Below are 23,689 nucleotides of genomic sequence, written 5' to 3'. Positions count from 1 at the left end.
AGTTTATAAACTGTGGGACCAGTACTAATACTTTTCTCTTTTTTTTTTTTAGAAAAAAATGTAATATGCAAAAAAAAAAAAAGAAAAAGAAAAACCAAACCCAACCCCCAAAAAAAAACAAAATTTTTTTTTTAAAATATATAAGAACTATTAATAATGTTTAGATTAATACTGCAAAAGTTAAAAAGTTTGAGATCAGTAAGATTTTTAATTTTTTTAAAAAGAAGTCAAAATATTACAATTTAAATGAGCTGTTTCCCATTTCCATACTGTTTTTTATTTGAATATATTTTAAAATGAATTATATTCCTGTGATCAAAGCTGAATCTTCAGCATCATTACTCAGTCTTCAGTGCCACGTGATCCTTCAGAAATCATTCTAATCATGCTGATTTACTGCTCAAGACACATTTCATATTATTATCGATGTTGAAAACAGTTGATTCATATTTTTGTCAAAACTATGATACAAACAATATGATACAAATGTTTCAACTGTAAATCTTTTGTAAAATTATAAATGTCTTTACTGTCACTTTTGATCAATTTAATGCATCCTTGCTGAATAAAAAGTACTAATTTCAAACAATTTGAATATGATTGACAGGCAGAGACCATTTCTGATTGGCTAAGAAAGTGTGCGCCAGTATCTTTTTTTGATTGTCATGTAGTAGGAACAGATTATGCGTGTTATTCTGAATAAACAGTTTTTCAACAAAAGGTTTAAGTAGACAATGCACAATGAACGGGATTCAGAGTATATTACGAAACCACTGGAAAAAGAGGTCATTAGCTATTTGCATTCAAAAAGAAAGCAAGTGCAAATGTGTACTTGCTTGCATGCGTGTGTGTGTGTGTGTATCTGTGTATGTACATATAGACATGTTGCTGTGAAGTAGCAGATAACAGATAGCAGTTGCATAGAGCGTGTGTTTAAGGCTGACTTGTTCTGTGTTGAAGGGTTGAAACAGTAAACCTTGGGAACGCAGCCCTCACCACCTGTGCTGACCTGATCCACCTCTCTTTCTCAAAACCGGACCCCCGGCTCCTGCTTTCTAACCACACTCTCTAATCCTCTTCTCATGGCAGCGTTTGATGCACGCAATGGCAAGGCAATGTTAAGAGAGTGTGTTGTGTGTAGCAGTCATATGATTATACATGTGGATGTGATTTTATTTTCTTAAATGTGGTCAATTATTTCCCAATAACACATGCTTGAAGTGTGAAAGAGAGAAAAGGTTTCTGGTTTTCATACGCATGGCTCTCAATCAAGGGTGCAAATGAATGACACGTACGGTTCTGGTGGCTTTTGGTGACGCTGTCGGAGTCCAGAGCATGATAGAACTCATACGCCGACCGGCCCAGAAGATCTTCAGGACTGTAACCCATCAACTCAGTAACTCTGGAAAAAGTGAGAGGCAAATAACATTAAAATACACACACCCCCAACCACACACACACACACACCCCCAAACTATACACCCACACACACGCATACACACACAATTATTGCACAAAAGCTCTCAGCTATTTTCTTTGATCTGCACAAGCTTAATATTTTCTAAGCCAATTTAATAATGATCCATTTCATGTGATTTGTTTGGCCGATATCAAGACTGGTGTTTCACAGACCTCGTGTTTTCTGAGGGTGAATAATGAAGAATTTACGAGCCATAATAAAAAAATTCTATATTAATATAACATTATATATTTACATTTTTTTTACTTAAAAGGATAATATATGACAGTACTCTGAAAATGATTTTTCAAAATTGTAAATAAAGATTACTGGAGTAAGATTTACAAGAAAATACCATTTAAAATTGTACACAAAAATTTTGTTTAATGTGTTATTTGCAATTTCTATGTAATTATTTATGAAATTTACTAGCAATTTCAGATTTTCTCAGGGTATATTGAGAAAAATTGACACTGGCCATATTACATTTAAAATATTTAGTAATATTATCAATTTAACTGAACAAACTTAAAACCAAATAACCATAATGATGCTATTCTCCTGAGAATAGCTGCTTTACTGAAATTGAATTCATTTCCTAATTGATGAATTTTACATTATAAAATAAAGAATAATTGTGGTTAATTGCGATGACTTTAAATATTAAATTAAACATGCTGTAGGGAAAGTGAGCTCTATACTAACAGCTATCATAACTATCCTATAAATACCCAATTAAAAAAATTACAATTTTTAAAAAAAAAATTCATAGTTGTTACTTATTATGTAAAAATAATATATTTCAACATTAAATTTCAAGTTACTATGATATTGTGTTTAAGCCTTCTCTGCAGTATGTGTAACGGTTTTGTGATTTTGTGTAATGAATGTGACATGACTCATGAGTATTATTTAGTTCTGAAAGTGTGTGTTTATTGTATTGAGTTGATCCTTGTACTGAAGTTACATAAGGGCAGACAGCTGCAGATCACTGACTCTGTATGCAGGAGTGTGTGTGTTTGCAGGCCTCTGTTCATTAAAGAGCCTTCTATTCACCAGTCATTGAACTAACCACCTCTGAGCTGATTAAGGCACACACACATTTAAACAATTTATTTAGATCCACTTAAAAGAAATACTCTACAGGGACATAAATATTACAGATGCAGTTGAATACAAGTACAAAAAAAATCATGGAACAGTGGCATACAATAGATATTCACAGTATTAAGCATATAAGCATATAAAGCCCGAGTTGCTGAAACCCTCTCACAACCAGCCTGTGTGTGTGTCCTAATCTGCCAAATATAAAAACAAATAATCTACCTGTTACGGTTGGTGGTTGTAGTAATCGGCGCCCACACACAAGGATAACAAAAAGGTAAATTTAATAGCATCAACGCACGTAAGACCATTTACAACTTAAGAACCGACAAACACAGAGGGAGAACTGAGGACTTATAAAGGGAGTGGAACAAACGAGGAAACAAGGTAATTAATAGAACACAGGTGATGAATATAACTAATTAACAAAACTAGTTCATGAACTAAAACAGGAAGAACCAAATAAGGAAAAAAGGAAACTAAACAAACAGTTCCGTTACAGATATCGCCCCCCTCCCGGAAGGTGCGTCCCGCACCGTAACAGTAACATCGGGGAGGGGGGGTGGGCGTCCTGGAGGCTGGAGCAGGACCAGGATGGGACAGGGAAGCCTCCAGGACGGATCAGGAGCCTTGGGATGCCATGGCAGGACTGGAGATTCGGGAGACCAGGGTGGATCCGGAGCCTTGGGATGCCATGGCAGGACTGGAGATTCGGGAGACCAGGGTGGATCCGGAGCCTTGGGAGGCCATGGCAGGACTGGAGATTCGGGAGACCATGGCGGATCCGGGGCCTTGGGAGGCCATGGCAGGACTGGAGATTCGGGAGGCCATGGCGGATCTGGAGCCTTGGGAGACCATGGCGGATCAGGAGCCTCGGGCGACCATGGCGGATCTGGGTCCTCGGGCGGCCTTGGCGGATCGGGGTCCTTGGGCGGCCTTGGCGGATCGGGGTCCTTGGGCGGCCTTGGCGGATCGGGGTCCTTGGGCGGCCTTGGCGGATCGGGGTGCTCCGTGGCCTTGGCCCTTGGCCTGGCCACACAGACTGAGACTATATGGCCCCCCCCCAAAATTTCTTTGGGAAAGTTCCCCTCTGGGGGCCACATTGGAGGAGCGGACTCCTGGGGGCTCTCTGGAGGAGCGGACTCTTGGGGGCGCTCTGGAGGAGCGGGCGCTTGAGGGCGCTCTGGAGGAGCGGGCGCTTGAGGGCGCTCTGGAGGAGCGGGCACTAGAGGGCGCTCTGGAGGAGCGGGCACTAGAGGGCGCTCTGGAGGAGCGGGCACTAGAGGGCGCTCTGGAGGAGCGGGCACTAGAGGGCGCTCAGGAGGAGCGGGCACTAGAGGGCGCTCTGGAGGAGCGGGCACTAGAGGGCGCTCTGGAGGAGCGGGCACTTGGGGGCGCTCTGGAGGCGCGGAGCTGGACGGAACCAGCGGAGACGATGGAGAGCTGGACGGGACCAGCGTAGATGCAGGAGGGCGCTCCCGCAGCGCGGACTCCCGAGGGCGCTCCCGCAGCGCAGACACTCGAGGGCGCACGGGAGGCGCGAAGCTGGATAGAACCAGCGGAGACGAAGGAGCGCTGGACTGGACCAGCGGAGACGCTGGAGGGCGCTCTTGCGGCGCGGACTCTTGAGGGCGCTCTTGCGGCGCGGACTCTTGAGGGCGCTCTTGCGGCGCGGACTCTTGAGGGCGCTCTTGCGGCGCGGACTCTTGAGGGCGCACGGGAGGCGCGGGGCTGGACGGGACCAGCGGGAACTCAGGTGGGCTGGACGGGACCAGCGGGAACTCAGGTGGGCTGGACGGGATCAGCGGGAACTCAGGTGGGCTGGACGGGACCAGCGGGAACTCAGGTGGGCTGGACGGGACCAGCGGGAACTCAGGTGGGCTGGACGGAACCAGCGGGAACTCAGGTGGGCTGGACGGAACCAGCGGGAACTCAGGTGGGCTGGACGGAACCAGCGGGAACTCAGGTGGGCACTTGCGAGGTGCAGGCATTGGTGGGCTCAGACGAGGAGCAGGCACAGGAAGGCACTGGCGAGGAGCTGGCACTGGAGGGCGCTTGCGAGGAGCAGGTACTGGATGACACTGACGAGGAGCAGGCACTGGAGGGAATGACATGCCCTCAAACTCCACTAAAATCCCGACCGGCACCTGTTTTTCCCCCCTCGGTGGTTTGGGGAAACCGTTATTGGCGGCGGAATCCCTCTTCTCCGCGGACGGCGCAACGTTCATCGCCCCTCGCGGCGGAATCCTCCTCGCCGTGGGCGGAACATTCATCGCCGTGTACGGCGGGATCCTCTTCGTTGCCGACGGCGCAACGTTCATCGCCCCTTGCGGCGGAATCCTCCTCGCCGCGGGCGGAACATTCCTCGCCGTCTCAGGCGGAACGAATTTCATTGGAGACGTGGGTAAGGGTGTGCGGCGAATGGCGACCCGTTTTCCCCAAAACGGGTGGCCAGGGTAAGCCGCTACAGGCAGCCCGACATCCCACGCAGCACGGGCAGGGGCGAGCCGCGAACGGCGGCGTGAACCCCCGCAAATAACGGGCACAAGCTCCAGCTTCCTGAGCAGTAATCTTGTCTTCTGTAAGAGGTCGGTTCTTCTGTTACGGTTGGTGGTTGTAGTAATCGGCGCCCACACACAAGGATAACAAAAAGGTAAATTTAATAGCATCAACGCACGTAAGACCATTTACAACTTAAGAACCGACAAACACAGAGGGAGAACTGAGGACTTATAAAGGGAGTGGAACAAACGAGGAAACAAGGTAATTAATAGAACACAGGTGATGAATATAACTAATTAACAAAACTAGTTCATGAACTAAAACAGGAAGAACCAAATAAGGAAAAAAGGAAACTAAACAAACAGTTCCGTTACACTACCCTGATAACCTATCTCTGAAATAGTATTTAGGAGTGGTTGGTATTTGATGACTTTGGTCATAAAAGCTTCCTCCATGCTAGAGTCAAAAGTGCATGCTACCTCCAAAACAAAAACTTCTCTACACTCCTCATTAATCACAACAACATCAGGTGTATTGGCAGATAAAGAAGAAAACATGAACACACACACACACACACACACACACGCACACACTCTCACACACACACAAACACACACACAAACACACACAGTATAGGGGTTTGGGTGGATCTGAGCCAATGGCTGAGTAAAGTCTGCACTTATCAAAAGGCATTGTTTTTATTATCAATGAGAAACATGTGGACAACTGATCAAAAGCCATTTTGAAATACACAGAGGTTGTTTAATGAAGGCCTTGGACCCCATCTTAGATCTTTCCACAGATGCTGTGCTCCAAAAATTAAATAATCATGTTTTAGACCAATCCTCTCTGAATATGTGTGAGCTGACATCACAATAATGACCATAATTACCATTGGATGGGAGCTGGAATAAGTTAAATGACTCTACTTTTCTCATATTCTTCAAGGTGACATAAGTCTACGCTCTTGTAGAAAGCAGGGCACGCTTTCAAAAGCTACTGCGGAACATTTCAGCATTTTAGCAATCATTACATCCATTACACATGTCTCATCTGGTCTTTAATGTAACGTGTGTGCACTGTGTGGAGAACATCTCGGGTTACTTGACTGTAACCCTGTTCCCTGAAAAAGCGGGAACGAGATGCTGCGCTTAAAGCGCTATTGGTGAACATACTTTGTTTGACCGGTTGTTGAAGCACGTGTGTCAAACACGCCAAACTTTGGCTTATATAACCTCGGTTAGGCGACGTCACTTGATTACGAACACCTGGAGGTTATAAATAGATGTGACGTGGAAACATCCTCAGGTCAAACTTTTGTCTGAAAGGACATCCTGTCACGCTTACAGTGCAGCATAGAGGCGCAGCATCTCGTTCCCCGCTTTTTCAGGGAACAGGGTTACAGTCAAGTAACCCGTGACGTTCCCTTATCAAAAGCTACTCTCGATGCTGTGCTTAAATGCTATTGGGAACAAGAATACCAAAGCCGCCGCACTGGAAGTGTCTGGACCCCCAACGTTGTGTAGTGTGTGCACAAACATTGAAGAGGTCTCAAACATGACTGGGATGTCGACTCAAGGACGTGTGAGCCCGGAGTAGCATGAACATCCAAACTATAGAATCTAACAAATGTGTGCGGAGAGGACCAACCTGATGCATCACAAACTTGCTGCAAGGGGACACCTCTTGCCAAAGCCATAGAAGATGAAACCCCCCTGGTTGAATGGGCCCTAACTCCTAGAGGCGAAGCCTGACCGCGTGCCTCATAGGCTAAGGCAATAGCATCCCTCGCCCAATGCGATACAGTATGCTTTGTGGCAGCCGCCGCCCCCCCCCGGTTGCGGCCCCCATAGCATATGAAAAGCTGCTCTGACTTACGCCACTGGCTAGTGCAGTGGACGTAGATTTGAAGAGCACGTACTGGACACAGTAAGTGAAGTCTTTCCTGCTCCAGTGTCGTGAACGGCGGAGGGCAGAAAGCTTCAAGAACGACCGGATTCATGGTCGAGAATGGAACTTTCGGAAGATAATTCGGGTGAGGATGCAAAATAACTTTGACCAGCCCAGGGGCAAAGTCTAGGCAGGAGAGCGAGATTGACAGAGCCTGCAAATCCCCAATTCTCTTAAGAGAAGTAATGGCCATTAAAAAAAAACATCTTCAGAGTCAGAAACCTAATAGGTGCTGACTCTAGTGGTTCGAAAGGGGTCATGGCCAGACCGTCGAGCACAATAGCTAAATCCCACGAAGGGACTGTCGCTCTGGTGGGCAGCCTCAACCGCTTAGCTCCCCGAATGAAGTGGGCAACTAGAGGGTGCTTTCCCACAGAAACCCCGTCAATGAGAACATGGCAAGCTGAAATGGCGGCCACATAGACTCTGAGAGTACCAGGACATGTGCCTGAGGACAATTTCTCTTGCAGGGACTACAGCACTGAAACAACTTGGCAGTGAACTGGGTCTACAAGATGTGCCATACACCAATTCTCAAAAATGTGCCATTTGAAAGCATAAGTCCTTCTAGTGGAGGGAGCCCTAGCGCTTATAATAGTTTCTACTACGTTGGGGGGTGTTAACGGCGTTGCCAAATAGGCCGGAAGGCGAGATGGGGGCATCAAGGAGGAAAGCGCTTTGTCCCTGATGCCCGTGAGGTTGAGCCACAGATGTCTCTCCGTGGAAACCATGGCAGCCATAGAACGGCCGATGGCATGGGCCGTCTGCTTGGTCGCACGGAGAGACAAATATGTGGCCGACGAAGTTCTAAAAACGCCTCTTCGTCAACTGCCCTGTCTGTGCTCAAATCTTTCAGCAGGTCAGCCTGGTATGCCTGCAAGACTGCCATAGTGTGCAAAGCTGCACCAGCCTGACCCGCTGCTTGAAAGGCTTTCCCCACCTGTTACTCTGCATGGCTTGGTGGGGAGAGTTGACTTCTTTAATGATGATGAGGTCCCAGGAGAGAGATAGCCCGCGAGCATCTCTTCAATCTGGGGCATCATGAAGTGACATACTGCCAAGTATGGTGACCCATACTCAGAATTCATGCTCTGCATTTAACCCATCCAACGTGCACACACACAGCAAGTGAACACACACACACTGTGAACACACACCCGGAGCAGTGGGCAGCCATTTATGCTGCGGCGCCCGGGGAGCAGTTGGGGGTGTTTTAAACTTAAACTTATTTTAATCGAAATAAAATAAGTTTAGGTTGAAGTAAATTGACTAAAAATGAAACTAAAATATAAATAAAAAAATTAAATAAAATATAATAAATAAAAAGTATTAAATTATATTAATCAAATAATAACAATGACAAAAGCACATAACACATATACTTAATTAAATAAAATTATGTTAATTCAAAATATTTATAACAGCAAAAAAGCAAAATTTAAAAAAAAAAAAAAAATATATATATATATATACACACACACAGAGAGAGAGAGAGAGAGAAATTTATTACATTTATTTATTTAGTTAAATGTTAATGAACATGTTTCAGCACATTGCTATCTTTAGTGCTCACTCTGAAGATTTTGAGCACTGAAGACAGGCCCAGCTCCAGATACGAGATGAAGGGTGGGCCATTTTTATAAATATAAAAATAATTTAGATCAGTTGGAAAATGTACACTACAATTCTAAACTGAAAGCATCTACTCTACAACCGGTTTGCCAGGTGACAAAACTAGCCTAATAGCCAGTGAAAAGCAGCACAAAGTAGTCCCAAATATCAAAACTCATTTCCATACCTAAAATACATATCTTACAGTCACTGTTATGCTGTTATGCTTCATAAACACCCAAAGGCTTCCTACCAGTGGCCCTCCTTCACAAAACTTAACATCCAGAATATTTTTATGGTAGAATTTAGAAGTAGGTATACGCAAAGCCGACTGATACGCCGTATACCTGAATATACCCTGCACTACACCACTGCGACTGACAAGACCATACATCAACAGATTCTTAGCTCCTTGACAAATATCTGATCTTGTAAGATGTTATCCCTTTACACAGAGCACTGTACGCACGTGATCGCCAAATCGAAAGTGAAAGGCGCGAGCGCTCATTCAAAAGGATTTCAATTCCGCGCATATTGATAGCGACTCCCTGATGCGCGAAAATATAGTATTAGCACGTATGTGGGTGTGGGCGGTAAGAAAACGAAAAACTTTTATGAACCTCAATTGAATATCACATCAATTTTGTGATTGGCTGTTATGTGTGGGGCCAGGGTAGGCCAAGCTTCTGATTGGGTGGGCCAGGCCCACCCTGCCTCCCCCCGTGGAGCCGGGCCTGACTGAAGATAGCAATGTGCTGAAACGTCTGCTTGCTTGCTCGTGTCCATCTGTTTTTAATTCACATGCACTTTGCACTTTTTGTACGATGCAATTTATAAAATAAAAGAAATATTCAGTCTTGAGTGGATCAGTGTGCGGTTAGCTTGTTCATTTTCAAGTATCCTACTGGCTCTACGCACCTGCAGTATAAGGACTTAATTTTTCCTGTTTGGAGCGCTACAATTTTCTCAAGTTTTAGTTAAATGTTAAAAATGTTATGCTACAAAATTTTATGGTAGTATTTTTTTGCCATTTTTATTTTATATAAATAAACTAATAAATTAATATTTGGCTTAATTTTAATCATTTTGTTTATTTAATGTTTATTGATAAAAAAATGTAATCACACAAAACAGGGATTTTAATTGATTAAACATACAGTGTTTCAAAAATGGTAAATTTCCTATAACCTGAAAATAAAAAAAGCTTATATTCAGTAAGAAGTTATTTTATTTTATTATTTTATTTTATGAGTATAAATATTATATGTGTTTGTACCTGTCATCACAGTAAGTAAACTTCATGTCCATGCTGTGGCGACTCAAGAAGGTCTTGCTGTCGAGCGGCGTGTCGATGCTTGATGGATGGGCGATGGGCTCGCACCACATGACCACACAGGCGAGTGGCGGCTCCTTAAATCCGCACAGCACTCGTGCAGGACAGCCGTTCAACACCTTCAGGTGCCCTGTGCAGTGCAGGACCTGAAAGAACAACCGGCATCTGTATGAGCCACACAAGCGACGTCTGACTCCAGGTCAGCGCCTATCGTAAACAGAACTTATTCACCTTCCAGCTGGCTGATTTGAGGTTGACGGTGCGCCCGCGATTCGTGACTGTGCATTTCATTCTCATGAAGAAATCCCTCTCTGTGCTCAGCTCCTTGCCTTTCTTTCCCATGCCTGCAGATTAACACACACACAAACAAAATGTAAAGAGCGTCTCAGTTTAGATATGGGCCAAAAATCCCAGGAAAACATTCCTAGCATTCTCCTTCCGTGCAAACGGAAGCCTAAACTCAACACAAATATTTTTTTCTTGGGTTATCAAATTCCAAAACATCTAACAGCACTTTCAGCTTTCAATATAATCACTTTTACAAAAATAAATGTGTAAGCTAAAACCAAGCAGAATTACAAGCTTAAGTAAAATATGACTGTTTATACAGTTAATGCACGTCTTGTTCTTAGCAAACAGTTTGCCATTAGGCTTTCCGTCGTGTTTGCACAGAAGTGACAAGTGTTCAAAAAACAGGTTGTGTTCCACAGGAGAAAGAAAGCCATTCAGGATGGAAACGACATGAGGTTGAGTAAATGATGATCAATTTTCATTTTTGGGTAAACCTTACCTTTAAACTCCATATTTATAAAACAGTCTTTATGACATAAAGTCAGAGTTCCACCACTGGCCAACAGTATAGAGGCCTACAAAATCTGTGTTTTTCCCTCTTTTTTTATTTTATTTTATTAGCATTTTTTATTCCATTGTAATGGTTTAATTTAAATTTTAGTCATCAAAAAGCAAAAAAAATAAACATATAATTTAACAACAATTTAATACAAGTTGAACAAAAACTAAATTTTAAGGGCCCTATGAAATCACTTTTATTTATTTAAAAAAATTTAAAATCTTAAATCATAAAAAAATAAAATACTTTAAAATCCCCCAGATTTAAGTTATTTTCCATAAAATGTTTTGTAGGTTCTGTTTTTTTTTACGTTGTAATTTTTTGGGGGATTCCATTTTTATGGTTTCAATTACATTTCAGTAATCAATTAAAATCATTAAACATATACAATTTAACAACAAATTATTAAAGAAAAATTACATTTATAGGGCCCTCTAAAATCCATTTTATTTTTTCCCAAATTATGCTTTTTCATTTTTCTGCAGTCTGTTTCAATGGATATAATTAAAGGTTAATAATCAAAAATATCTAATGAATTATATATATATATATTTTTTAATAATAGGAAATGTTTTCTTCTTTTTTTCCAGAAATTGTGTGTTGTCTTTTTAACTTTTTCCAGATTTACAATTTAACACAAATGTCTCATCAAAAACGGTGGTTATCAAATAAATATTACCATTTTAATGAATGTTTTAAAATTAAATCAAATGAATATGTAACAATTCCTGATAAAGAGCATTATGCAAGCGGTGTCTTGTTTTGGACACACGACAAAGGTGACCACCTGACCCTCTCAACAGCTCGTTTTATTACAGTGAAGGAGGCAACCACCTGAAATAGCACAATGAAACTTGACCTTAAGAGGTGAGAGGTTATAAGAGGCATGCAGAGAGCTGTATGAAAGCGTCGAGGTCAAATAAAGGAGACGCAGAATAAAAGGGGAAAGGACTATGGGAGCATGTTTTTCAAGGCATGATTGTTATTTCTTCCCATAACCAATCCTCTCCTATGAAGCCATGTGTTTTTTTTACATTAGGCCTTTACATACTTGTTTTGGTATTTCTGAAAGTCTGTTTGCAGAAGCGATAAGAAAGTTTCTTGAGAGGCTCCAGCTCCTCTTTCACTACAGTCCAATTCATCTTCATAAGAAAAAGCCCATAAGAAAGCATGTGAAGTGAATTTTACACCATGCTGAACCAATTTTGAATGTTGAATGCTTTCACATGCTTTTGGAAGGTAATTCAGAGTTTGCATTGAAACTTGCGATTCACGTACAATGTTAGTGTGATTAAGCTATTTAACACATTTTACCTTGCAGACTTTCCCTTGAAAACATCAGAGCAACATAACAGATTCCTCTCCATTTTAGTCTAGGCTGGATTCTATAGCAGGATTTGAAGCTGAATAAACAGAAGTGACATACCGGCTTTGAGGCTGAGGTTCTCGCGGATCTCCTCGTGGTCACAGGGGTGAGTGAAATCAAAGATGCTGTGCCCTGTGAGTTCCACCTACAGAGAAAGACATGCAGCTGCTGTCACTGCATTATATGTGAAACACTCTGTTTTTCAGAACAGGTGACTGTCATTAAGCAAGCATCGTAGTTTCTTCACGGTACTTAATAAACAATATACTAAGAAATGTTTCTTATGCAGCAAATCAGCATATTACAATAATTTCAGAAGGATCATGTGACTCTGAATAAATCCCATGAATAAATTAAATTTTAAAATATATTAAAATAGAAAACTGTGTTCAGTTTTTTTATTCAGCCTTGGTGAGCATAAGAGACTTCCTTCAAGCATTAAAACATTTTTCTGACCCCAAATATTTGAATGATAGTGTATACAACATGAATTATATTTTGCATAAAGAAGATGAATCCTGTTTTAGAACCATTATGATTAAGAAATGATTTAGATTATTTTCATGACCATTTCCCACACAATTCCCAATTTCTCTTTTTCAAGATTCTCATTTAATTCCTATTACTGTAATACAGTAAATGTTTCAAAAACCAATTCTACCATAATTTTGTGCTACCAGATTCTATCATAATGCTACCACTTTATATATAATATAACACTACTTATTTTACATTACTGAGGATATTTAACATAAATAAATGCACTTTTTTTTGTAGTAAAATGTGACCTGGACATGTTCTTGTGATTCACAAAGATTATGGACCTTTAATCTTTATCATAATAGTCTAGCAATTTATCAGATAACAAATAGATAACAGGCCACAGTACTAAAAAAGCAGCCATGTGTAAGGAAGCAATTGGCAGGCATGAGATAAGTCCAAGAGCTTCTGCAAGGGTACAAAAACAGTGACACATCCTTCCTCCCATACAGTGCTTGAAGGAAACGGGCTTGTGCTGTGGTTAATAATGGCATCTCGTCTACCTATTATTAAGTGAACCCAGAGGAAATTAATGCTAAGCAGACAAACCGCTAATAATAACAGGACTAAAGGTGAGTATCTGTCGGGATAGTGATTCATTTCACTGCGTACGTTACTGGCCCATGCACGTTACTCACCTGTGTGAGACCCATGAATTTGTGGATGTTCTCTGACAAGAAGATCATGTCTCCGTCTGATGTTACCACGCTAATGAAGCCGCCCAGTGACTTCAGATACCAACTGTCCATCAGTCTGTCTACGTCTGTTGTCTCTGTGGCAGGAGCACAGGCTGCAATGGGGCACAAAACATGAGAGTTTGAGAATGCATGTGTGCATGTGAGTGTGCGCACACTCGCTAGTCTTGTTCTGGCTCTTAAGTCAAAATAAACAACAGCAACTTCATCCTGCTACTCCGAACCCTCCGAACAACACTGACCTCCCTTCTGTCACTGCCCTCCACACACACACACACACACACACATAAACCAAATACCCACATATAGTGACACACAGACACCCACAATGCCCTGCTGTTTGACGGCACTAAATCTGTGCAGTCTTTCAATTTAAAGAGACAAACGGCAGCTGTTATGTGGAAAACCCACATCTGTGAGAAATGTATGGGAAGGGGCCAATAGTTGTGGTCATGCTTCTCTGAAGATCACATGCTCTTTTGGAAAAATACATAAGCTTATGCATGGCAATGTACAGTAGGTAGCACACTCTTATGCATCTCTCACTAATGCATGCATGTTTGATTTCTGATGCATAAAGCATTGAATAATACATTGGGGTCCAAAAGATTGAAACCACATTGAAAAATAAATAAATAAGTAAATGAATTAAAAAAAAAAAAAAATTCAAGTAGCATTTTATTTTACAACTTAATTTTTTTTTTTAATTGAAAACAAATGAAAGTGTATGACAAAATAGGCAAGAAATGTAAGAATCAAGTCAAAGAAAGAACTGCATTGATAACTAGTAGACCCTGCTGTATATATTGTACATGATAATGTATATAACTGATTGCACAATCAAACAAATAGTTGATTAAGTCAAGTGATCATTTGGAAAAACAAAAATTCCCACTCGGTTGATGATACCACCACTGAAATATGGATGCAGTGCCAGACTTTGGTCAAGTCCTGCAGTATATCTGCCAGAGCTCCAGGAGGGAGGTGGACTGGACAAGGACATGGAGAACAGAGCGGCTCCACGCTGGGGGGTCGGAAGCCTGTGATTGCTCCAGTGTGCTTCCTCCAGATAAGAAAATTTCTCAAGGCCCATTGAGAGCCCAGGGCTGGATTTGAGCCGAGCCTAGAGACCGTGGCCCCAAGAGAATTAGATTTACGTCTTTGAAGGGGTTCTTGCCCTGCACCTTTTATTCTGAGATGAAACAAAACTGCACCCAAATTTTGGGTTTAAGAAAATGATCATCTGGAAAGAAGTCTACTCATCTGAATACACCTGCTCCTGATAGACATGCTTCTATAAGCACATATGATCACCTGAGCTATAAATATTGATATTGACTACTGGTATCTCAAGGTCATGCAGAATATCTGGCAACACTTTTTCCCATCTAGATTACAGGACATTTTGCTTTACAAAATATGTGCTAAAGGTAATAAGATTTATTAATAATGGAAAGCAAAAAATAATAAAAAATTACGTAACAGAAAACACAAAAACAAAAGCTAAAAGTGCAACCCAAAACAAAACACATAAAAAAAACAAACAAATAAAAACCCACAAAAAAAAAAAATGAATACAAACACTAAAAAACAAAACACAATTCAAATGACCCAAACACAGAACACATCCTGAAACCAAATACATAAACACAAAAACAAACAAAACAAAGCACAGCAAAAAAGCAACACAAACAACCCAAAACAAAATACATAAACACAATAAACAAACAAACAAAACCCCCCAAAAAACAAAATTAAAAAACACATCAAATAACACATGAAAACACAACCCAAAACAAAAGACATAAACATAGTAAACAAACAAACAAACAAAAAATAAAAAACACACCCTGCCCCCCCAAACAACACACATACACAAAAAACACAACCCAAACAAAATACATCAACGCTATAAATAAACAAACTAAATAAAACACAAAATAAACGACCCCCCCCCCCCCCCAAAAAAAAACACACAAACAGAATACATAAACAAACAAAACAAAAAACTCCAAATAAAACACACACACACGCAAAACACAACCCAAAACAAAATACATAAAACACACACACACACACACACAAACTATAAACAAAACAATGCAAAATAAAACACAACACAAATCCCCGCCCCCCCAGAAAACACAACAAAATGACTCAAAAACAAAATGCATTAACACACACATACACAAAAACAAACAAACAAAAAAAACACAGCAACATAAAACAAAAGCAAAACAAAAACCTTATAGAAACTTATTTTGACATACATCAACAGACCTCTGATCTCTGAACTTTGAACAGGATGAACAGGATGAACTGGTATCTTGAAGCTTCTTACTGATAAAACATGCCCACAACTCTCCCCGCATATAGTTTTCAGCTTTTAAATGACATAAGCTGCAGTCCAAAATAACATGAAACGTTTTGTTTTGACCTATTTATATGAGTCTGTAAAGAATTATAATTGCAGCAGCGGTGAGTCATTGAGTTCAACAAGATTACATCTCAACAACGAATATTTCATAACATATTTTTTCGAGCCGCCCATGGACGAAAAGAGCGAATCAGTTGTAAGCATCAGTGCATAGGCACTGGGGATCTTATGTAAAAGGTGTTTCCCATGCACCCTCAGCATGGGTAGGGTGATGGCGGGAGGAGGAGGAGGGATGGATGGATGTGTGGCGCCAGGGTTGGCCTGTGTTTTGGCTGGCCTGAGACGGAGAGCGCCAGCCTTAAAGAAAGCACCAATCATGCTTCCAGCACACAGCTCACAGACCTGCTGATAACACTATCTGATGTGCCATCTCGTACTGACAGGGCTGCTTTTCAATGTCTCTTTTCCCTCCCGCCCTCTTTCCATTTCTGCATGTAGCATGAACATGAACATTTGACTGTCAAGTCACTTCAAGTCCAACGGTGCAAAGTCTTTAATTTGCTCCGAAGTGAGGTCGATTCTGCATACTAATTGTGTTCCCTGTCCTCTTTAGTGTCTGTGCAAACACAGAATGGAATGTCGAATGCAGGGGCTCCTTTGTCCAGCTTCCGGAGATTCTAATTTTATAATAAAGACACACAAACAATACGAACGCACTCACATCCTCTCGCCGTACCTGCTCTGGCCTGAGAAACTTTCACAAGATCTGGAGCGGAGCATTCGGTCATCATATACTCATTCTCTTTTGTGAAAATCATATTGGTTTTGGACGACATGAGGGTATTTTGCATAATGTTTTCATGAGATTTGATTGCTGTAGTGGAGGGAAATATTTTCAGCAATAAATTCAGAATGACTAAAATTTAAATTTAACTAAATAAATCGAAATACTAATATTTGTATTAAATAAATAAATGAATGAATATATAAATAAATACAAATCATTACTTGAAATTAAATAAATGTTAAATGATATTAAATATTTATGAAAAAAACACTTCACATTTTCATTTAATTTAACCTGATGTGCTAAAATGTCTAAAACTAAAATAACTAATAAATAAAAGCGAAAAAAAAACTACATAGACAAAACAAAATGACTTATACTAACTAAAATTACAAATATATATATATATATATATATATATATATATATATATATATATATAAAAATCTAATTCAAAATATTAAGAAAAAACTATAGTATATCAATGCTAAAGTACTAAAATAACAATGGCACACAGTTTTTATGGACGACTTTATGACACTTTTATGTTGCTTTTATGTGCTTTTTACAGCTTGAATCACAATCCAGGAGAAAAGAGCACTGTCAACATTCCAGTATGCTACACTTCTCCTTTTGCATTCCATGAAAGCAAACAAACCATTATTGTCCAGAAAAACAAGAGAGAAGGAAATAATAATACTCTAATCACTTTTGCATGAACCATCCCTTTAACACTCATACACATTCATATCTCTTGAAGTTTGCCATATCCATTATTAAACATACTCTGTAGGTTTTCATTAAATTGTTGTATTCGTCAAATGCTGTCTTTGATTTATTATATTATCACCTACAGCTAAACATAATTAACCCAGACACAGTTACAGCAGGTCCAATATTCACTAACGCAATTATGTCCTTAGATAAAGCGCCTCCTCATTTGTATAATACAACAGTAACTTTAATGCAGTCTGACATCACGACTAAAACATTTCCTCATTACAGTGCAGTGCTAATGATGGTGAAACCAGATAGGAGATCAAACTAGAGCTTTAGAATTTGATTATCAGCTGAGTGTGTATTTGCCACAGGGCTCTTTCTTTGATGTGACGTCAAGCAGAGTCGCATGGTCTGTGATGTTGTACTAACACAGGAGTCACCATGTGATAACCTTTATCAAATTGCAAATATAACTCTATAAAAACAGCAGAATGAGCAGCACCAGTCATTGCAGTAATAGGATATCGCTCTATGTTTTGTTATCCACTAGATCCGATTATTAAAATATCACTTCACTGATATAAAATAACAAGACAATATAATATGTATCCTACATTGTAATAGTTATATGTTTAACAATTCAATTATTTCTTAATACTATTCATTTTGAATCGAAATGCTTGAAATTACCTTTGTAGATAAATATTTATGCATATACATTTGTATGTATGCAATTTTACAAAAATACGAATCATAATATTTTATTATTAATTTATTATTATTATTATTATTTTGTAGTTAAGTTGTAACGTAGTAAATGAAAAGCATTTTCTAAATATTTTCAGTACTAGTGATGCACAAATATTACAATTATGGCTGAAACAGATACAATTATCATAATTTTCATGCTTTGGCTGCAAACTGATAAATGGGAGATATTAAAAATCTTAAAATGTAATGAGCATTAAAACTCATAGGTTAAAATATATGGGGTTTTTGCAAAATTGCCAAATCAATACTATAATGTCCAATAATAATAATAATAATAATTACATTTATTTATTTGCTTGTTTGTTTTTGTGTTTGTTTGTTTAAAATCAATAGGTTTTGTCAATGCCAAATAGCTATATTAAAACTATAATTTCAAATAATAATAATAGTAATTATTATTATTATTATTTTATTTTTATTTATCTATCCATTTGTTTGTATAAGTTTGACCACATAGTGAAGGAAAAGCATGTGAATGTTTTGTGAGATGCACAAATATTAAAATTATGGCTAATGAAGATAAAATGATAAATATTTGGCTGATAAACAGTAGATTTAAATGGCAGATTTATTGAACATCTATAATATTTTGTCTAAAAAATAAAGTGAACTAAAACTTAAATCAATCGTTTTTGTCGATCCTGTGATGTCCAAACATTTGCATATATTTAAAATGTAATAATCTAATATATGTCCATGTGTGTTTTTTTAAATCCAGTTGAGTTTCACATGTGGATGAGTGAGTGTGTACCTGAGGTGAGGAGTTTGCGTGTGCGCAGGTAGCTGATGGCCAGTCTCATGATGGAGGCTTTATCCAGATGTGAGCTGATGCTGTGTGGGAAAGGCAGCTGACGGGCCAGTTCATAAAACACCTCCGTCTCCTTACTGCGCCTGCAGCGCGCCGCATCTCGAGATTTCTCCTTACGCCGATCTGAGCTGCACCTACAACACACAACAATAGGCAAATACTGGCTGAATTAATGCCACTTACTTCTTGTGTGTATAAAATCTAAGAAAACAGTGAAATTGTATTGTGCAATATCCAAATACTTCCACAAGACCTAAACACAGGTACACCGTTTACTCTCGTGTTTCCTCCAAAAATTTGGTCTCTGCCCTAACATTTTTTATTTTTTTTTAGATTCACCCATAGTAACTAACTGAAGCTTTTCAGCTTAACTTGACATGCTTTTGACAAGTTTTGTGACACTCACCCTGATATTTTCTCATGCTGTATACAAACACAGACATGCTCAACACCATTTCTCATGAGGTTTCAGAGAATAACAGTCTCTTTGTGCCCTTAACAGTCTTTCTTATTCAACTCAAGTCACTCTTGCAGTTTCAGACATCAGGCCCAAAAACTGAGCCAGTGGAGAAGAGCCAGTGTTCGGCAGGTGCGAATCAATCCACACACACACACACGCACACACACAAGCACACAGATATCCTTTCAGTAATGCATTTTGCTTTAAAACAAAACAATTTATTCTCTTAATCAACATTAACAGCTAAACTGAATAAACCAGTAATAATGACAGCAAAAGCCACTCTTATAACATTGTATTGCTTGGTTTATTCTTGTCAGCCCAAGCTGTCAGTAGCGGACGGGTCAGTGCCAGATCTCAAGTGGGACATTCCTGGCTGGTTCAAGTGCTTATGGGAATGATTGCTTATCGCTACATCCTGGATTTAATAAACAAAAATATTGTCCCAAATTAGAACACATCTGTTCCATGACAAGATATTATTTATCTTTTTGAATGTTGGAAACACCTATTCATCAATCTATCTACTGTTACACAGCCAAGACAAGTGGAATTTATTTCCATAACTTGTGATAAATAAAAACTAAAATGATATTAGTTTGGCAAAGATCAACTTTAAATCTTCAAATGTAGCTGTATTCATTTATTGTTATTATTCAAGGACAGTGGAATGTATTGCCACAACTTTCATGGGATGCAATAACTAAAAGAAAAAGATTAATTTTGAATTTTATATATATATATATATATATATATATATATATATATATATATATATATATACAGTGCCCTCCATAAGTATTGAAACAGTAACGACAAAATTGCTGTGTTGGCTGTGGAGTCAAGACATTTACAAATATGATTAAAAGATGAATATGAGACAAAACTACAGAATGTCACATTTTATTATTAGCCGTTTCAACACATATGTTTTACCAAATAAAAAGAACAGCACTTTTAGAGTTCATCCCACTCATTGATGTGAGCATAAGTATTGGGACAGTTGAACATAAGGCAGATATAAAAGATTAAAAGCTATTATTTAGTTGCAGATCCCTTGCGCACAATCACAGCAGTGAGTCTGTGACCCATAGACATCACCAGACTCTTGGTCTCATCCTTTGAAATACTTTTCCCAGCCTTTAATGCAGCCGATTCCAATTGTTGCTTGTTTTGGGGAGTTTCTGCCTTTACTCTCCTCTCCAGCTGGTGAAATTCATGTTCAATCAGATTTAAATCTGGAGATTGACTTGGGCAATCTAAGACTTTCCATTTCTTTGCCCTTATAAATTCCTTGACTGAACTGGCAGGGTGTTTTGGTCATTGTCCTGATGCAATATGAAGCACTTCCCAATGAATCTGGTGGCATTTTCTTGAATATTGGTAGGCAAGATGGTTTTGTACCCTTCCAAATTCATTCTGCTACTGTCATCATACATTAAGTCATCAGTAAAGTTGAGAGGGCCTGTTCCAGAGGCAGCCATGCATGCCCATGCCATGACACCACCTCCACCATGCTTTACAGATGAGGCTGTATGCTTGGGATCATTGCAGTTCCCTTCTTTTCTCCACATTTTTGCTTTCCCATCACTTAGATAAAGGTTCATCTTTGTCTCATCGGTCCATAAACACAGTTCCAAAACTCTTCTGGCTCACCTTTGTGCTTTTTTGCAAACTCTAATCTTGCCTTTCTATTTTTGGTGCTGGTCAGAGGTTTGCATCTTGCTGTGTAGCATCTGTAATTCTGTGTCAAAGTCTCCTGAGGAGAGTAGATTGTCAGAGCATCACCCCAGCTTTCTGGAAGTTGTTGGTGATTTTACAGACACGTCTTTTAGGATTCATTTTCACAGCTTTTATGATTTGTCTGTCATCAACTACTGTTGTTTTCTCAGCCGATCAGGTAGTTGTTGGTTGCTGGTGGTTTCCAAACTCTTGATTTCTCCATGCCTTTTGTTTTTGCTAGAGCTCTAATTGACTGACTCTTTTCTTTTAGCATCCAAATTGCTTGCTTTTCTCTCAAAGTCAGCTCCCTTATCTTCATCTTGGTTTGTGTGTGTCATCATTGAATGCAAGATTCAGAATGCAGAAGTAATGGATACAACTGATACGACACATTCCCTGCTTTTAATACCTGAAGAATTAATGCAACAGGACACAGCTGATCACTTAGAAAGACCTGTGAGGCAACTGCTCCAATACTTATGCTCACATCAGATAGGAGGATGAAACTCTAAAAGTGCTGAACTTCTTAGCTGGTAAAACATCTATGTGTTGAATCACCCAATAATAAAATGACATTCTGTAGTTTTGTCTCATATTCATCGTTTAATCATATTTGTAAATGTCTTGACTCCACAGCCAACAGAGCAATTTTGTGTTTACTGTTCCAATACTTTTGGAGGGCACTGTATAACTGATGTTTAGTTTAATTGTTATATATAGGCTCAAAACATTTCACAGCATTATAGAATCTGTTGTGGCTCCTGATTGATTTGTTTTTCAAAAAAAATAATATTTTGATCCTCTCACAAGAAATCAGAAGCCACAGATCACAAGCAATGAAGTCCAAATTGCTCTTCACAATATATCAGAAACAATACTCCTGTCTCTTCTTCCTCTTGTCCTATTTAGAAGAAAATAAATAGGTACAGGGCAGGTTTCCATGGAGACCATGTTGAGGAGGTTGACGTCTACTTTTCCTGTGCTGCATCCAATAAGACTGCAGAGGACACATGTGCAGAAACTGTTCCGATAGTTGTTTCAACGACTGAATATTTTTTATAAAAATGTCTCTTCATAGTACCTTACAGGCTAAGATGATCCATACTCAGCCAAAGCTGGAGTAAGTGCTCACGATGCACCACTCAACAGATGCCGCGAGCACAAGCATTACAATATATATACAAAATATGTCTCATATACAAAAGTAGTCAATGCATTCAATCATTTCTCTCCACACTCAAAGTAAATGTCGACTAGAAGTAGAGTTCTCTGGATGAACATGTTCAGGTCTGAAGTATAGACAGTCTACTTCATTGTTAGCGCACAGAGCCAGAGGATCCTGCAGGACGTTAAACAATGGAGATCCAGTGCTCATTCAAGGGCCTGAAACCGCCTAGTGAACTCTCTGAACCCTTTGTAGCAGACGTGGATGTCTATAGGCTCTGATTTAACCCATGTAGACCAAACTACCACAAACAATGGAAAACAGGTAGTGAACTGAAGAACAGCTACTGTCAGAGGTTTTGTCACACCAAAGATTACATGTAACCCGTCGTCTCGAGTGCTAAACATGGCAAATGTTGAAAGTTTAATTTTCTTACTTGGTTTACCAGATGTCAGGTTTCAGAGGTTAAATTAAACTGAATGAAAATCCTCAAGTCCAATGTTATGTTACTGTGGTGGTACCCTATCAAAACTAAGGCCCCATGAAATCTGTTTTATTTTTTTTCCCAAATAAAAAAGCAAAGGTGAAGAAATGCTCGAATGAAACATGTTGAAATAAGTTGGTCCATTTATGAATGCAAATGAGACGTTTTGCTGACACTGTATATGTTAATTCAGACATTGCGGATCACATTCAGACAACTAAGACACACTGTACTGTTTTTTTTTTAAATACAGAGTACTAGTTAACCCCAAAAAATAAAATTTGCTGAAAATGTACTCACCCAAGCTGTAGATAAGTTTGTTTCTTCATCAGAACAGATTTGGAGAAAATTTGAGAAATTGCTCACCAGTGGATCCTCTGCAGTGAATGGGCGCCGTCAGAATGAGAGTCAAAACAGCTGATAAAAACATGACAATATTTTCTTAGAATTGTTTTGGACCGTTTTCACTTGTAAGCAGCGCTTGATTTGTGCATATTTCTCTCCTGATTCAGATTAGTTGATTTTTTCACTGGAGAAAGCAATATTATGGATAGAGGACTCACATTTTAGCAGCCAGAATCAATAGTTTGAAGTTAAAACATCTTGATGGATTTGTTTTACAAACATGCAGTTCTTTGCTTCACAAGATGTTATTTGATGAACTGCAGACACGAGGATTACTTGTGGATTATTGTCATGTTTTTATTAGCTGTTTTTACTCTCATTCTGACGGCACCCATTCACTGCAAAGGTGAGCATTGGTGAGCAAGTTTCTCTAATTTTCTCCAAGTCTTTTCTGATGAATAAACAAACTTATCTACAGCTTGGGTGAGTGCATTTTCAGCAAATTTTCATTTCTGGGTGAACTGTTCCTTTAAGGTGATTGTACTCTGTATTTAAAAAACAACAACAAAGCATTACAGTGTGTTATAGCTGTCTGAATGCTAAATTTCTCCTAATCTATTCCCACGAAGAAACAAACTTA

At 39.4% G+C, this 23,689-nt stretch overlaps 1 protein-coding gene across 1 annotated transcript in view; it reads right to left on the bottom strand.

Moving 5' to 3' along the window:
- Positions 1 to 23,689, bottom strand: part of LOC306882374 (endothelial PAS domain-containing protein 1-like) — a 47,990-nt gene that overhangs the window by 13,137 nt on the left and 11,164 nt on the right. The window contains exons 2-7 of the mRNA XM_079436950.1: positions 18,817 to 19,007; positions 13,354 to 13,505; positions 12,236 to 12,320; positions 10,191 to 10,303; positions 9,903 to 10,105; positions 1,296 to 1,402 (exon numbers count right to left, since the gene is read on the bottom strand). Of these exons, the coding sequence (XP_079293076.1) occupies positions 1,296 to 1,402; positions 9,903 to 10,105; positions 10,191 to 10,303; positions 12,236 to 12,320; positions 13,354 to 13,505; positions 18,817 to 19,007 (851 nt within the window). The remainder of the gene's footprint in view (positions 1 to 1,295; positions 1,403 to 9,902; positions 10,106 to 10,190; positions 10,304 to 12,235; positions 12,321 to 13,353; positions 13,506 to 18,816; positions 19,008 to 23,689) is intronic.

This window comes from Barbus barbus (genome assembly GCF_936440315.1).
Source record: "Barbus barbus genome assembly, chromosome: 16".
Taxonomy (NCBI): Eukaryota; Metazoa; Chordata; class Actinopteri; order Cypriniformes; family Cyprinidae; genus Barbus; species Barbus barbus.
This window is presented reverse-complemented; position numbering and strand designations above follow the sequence as displayed.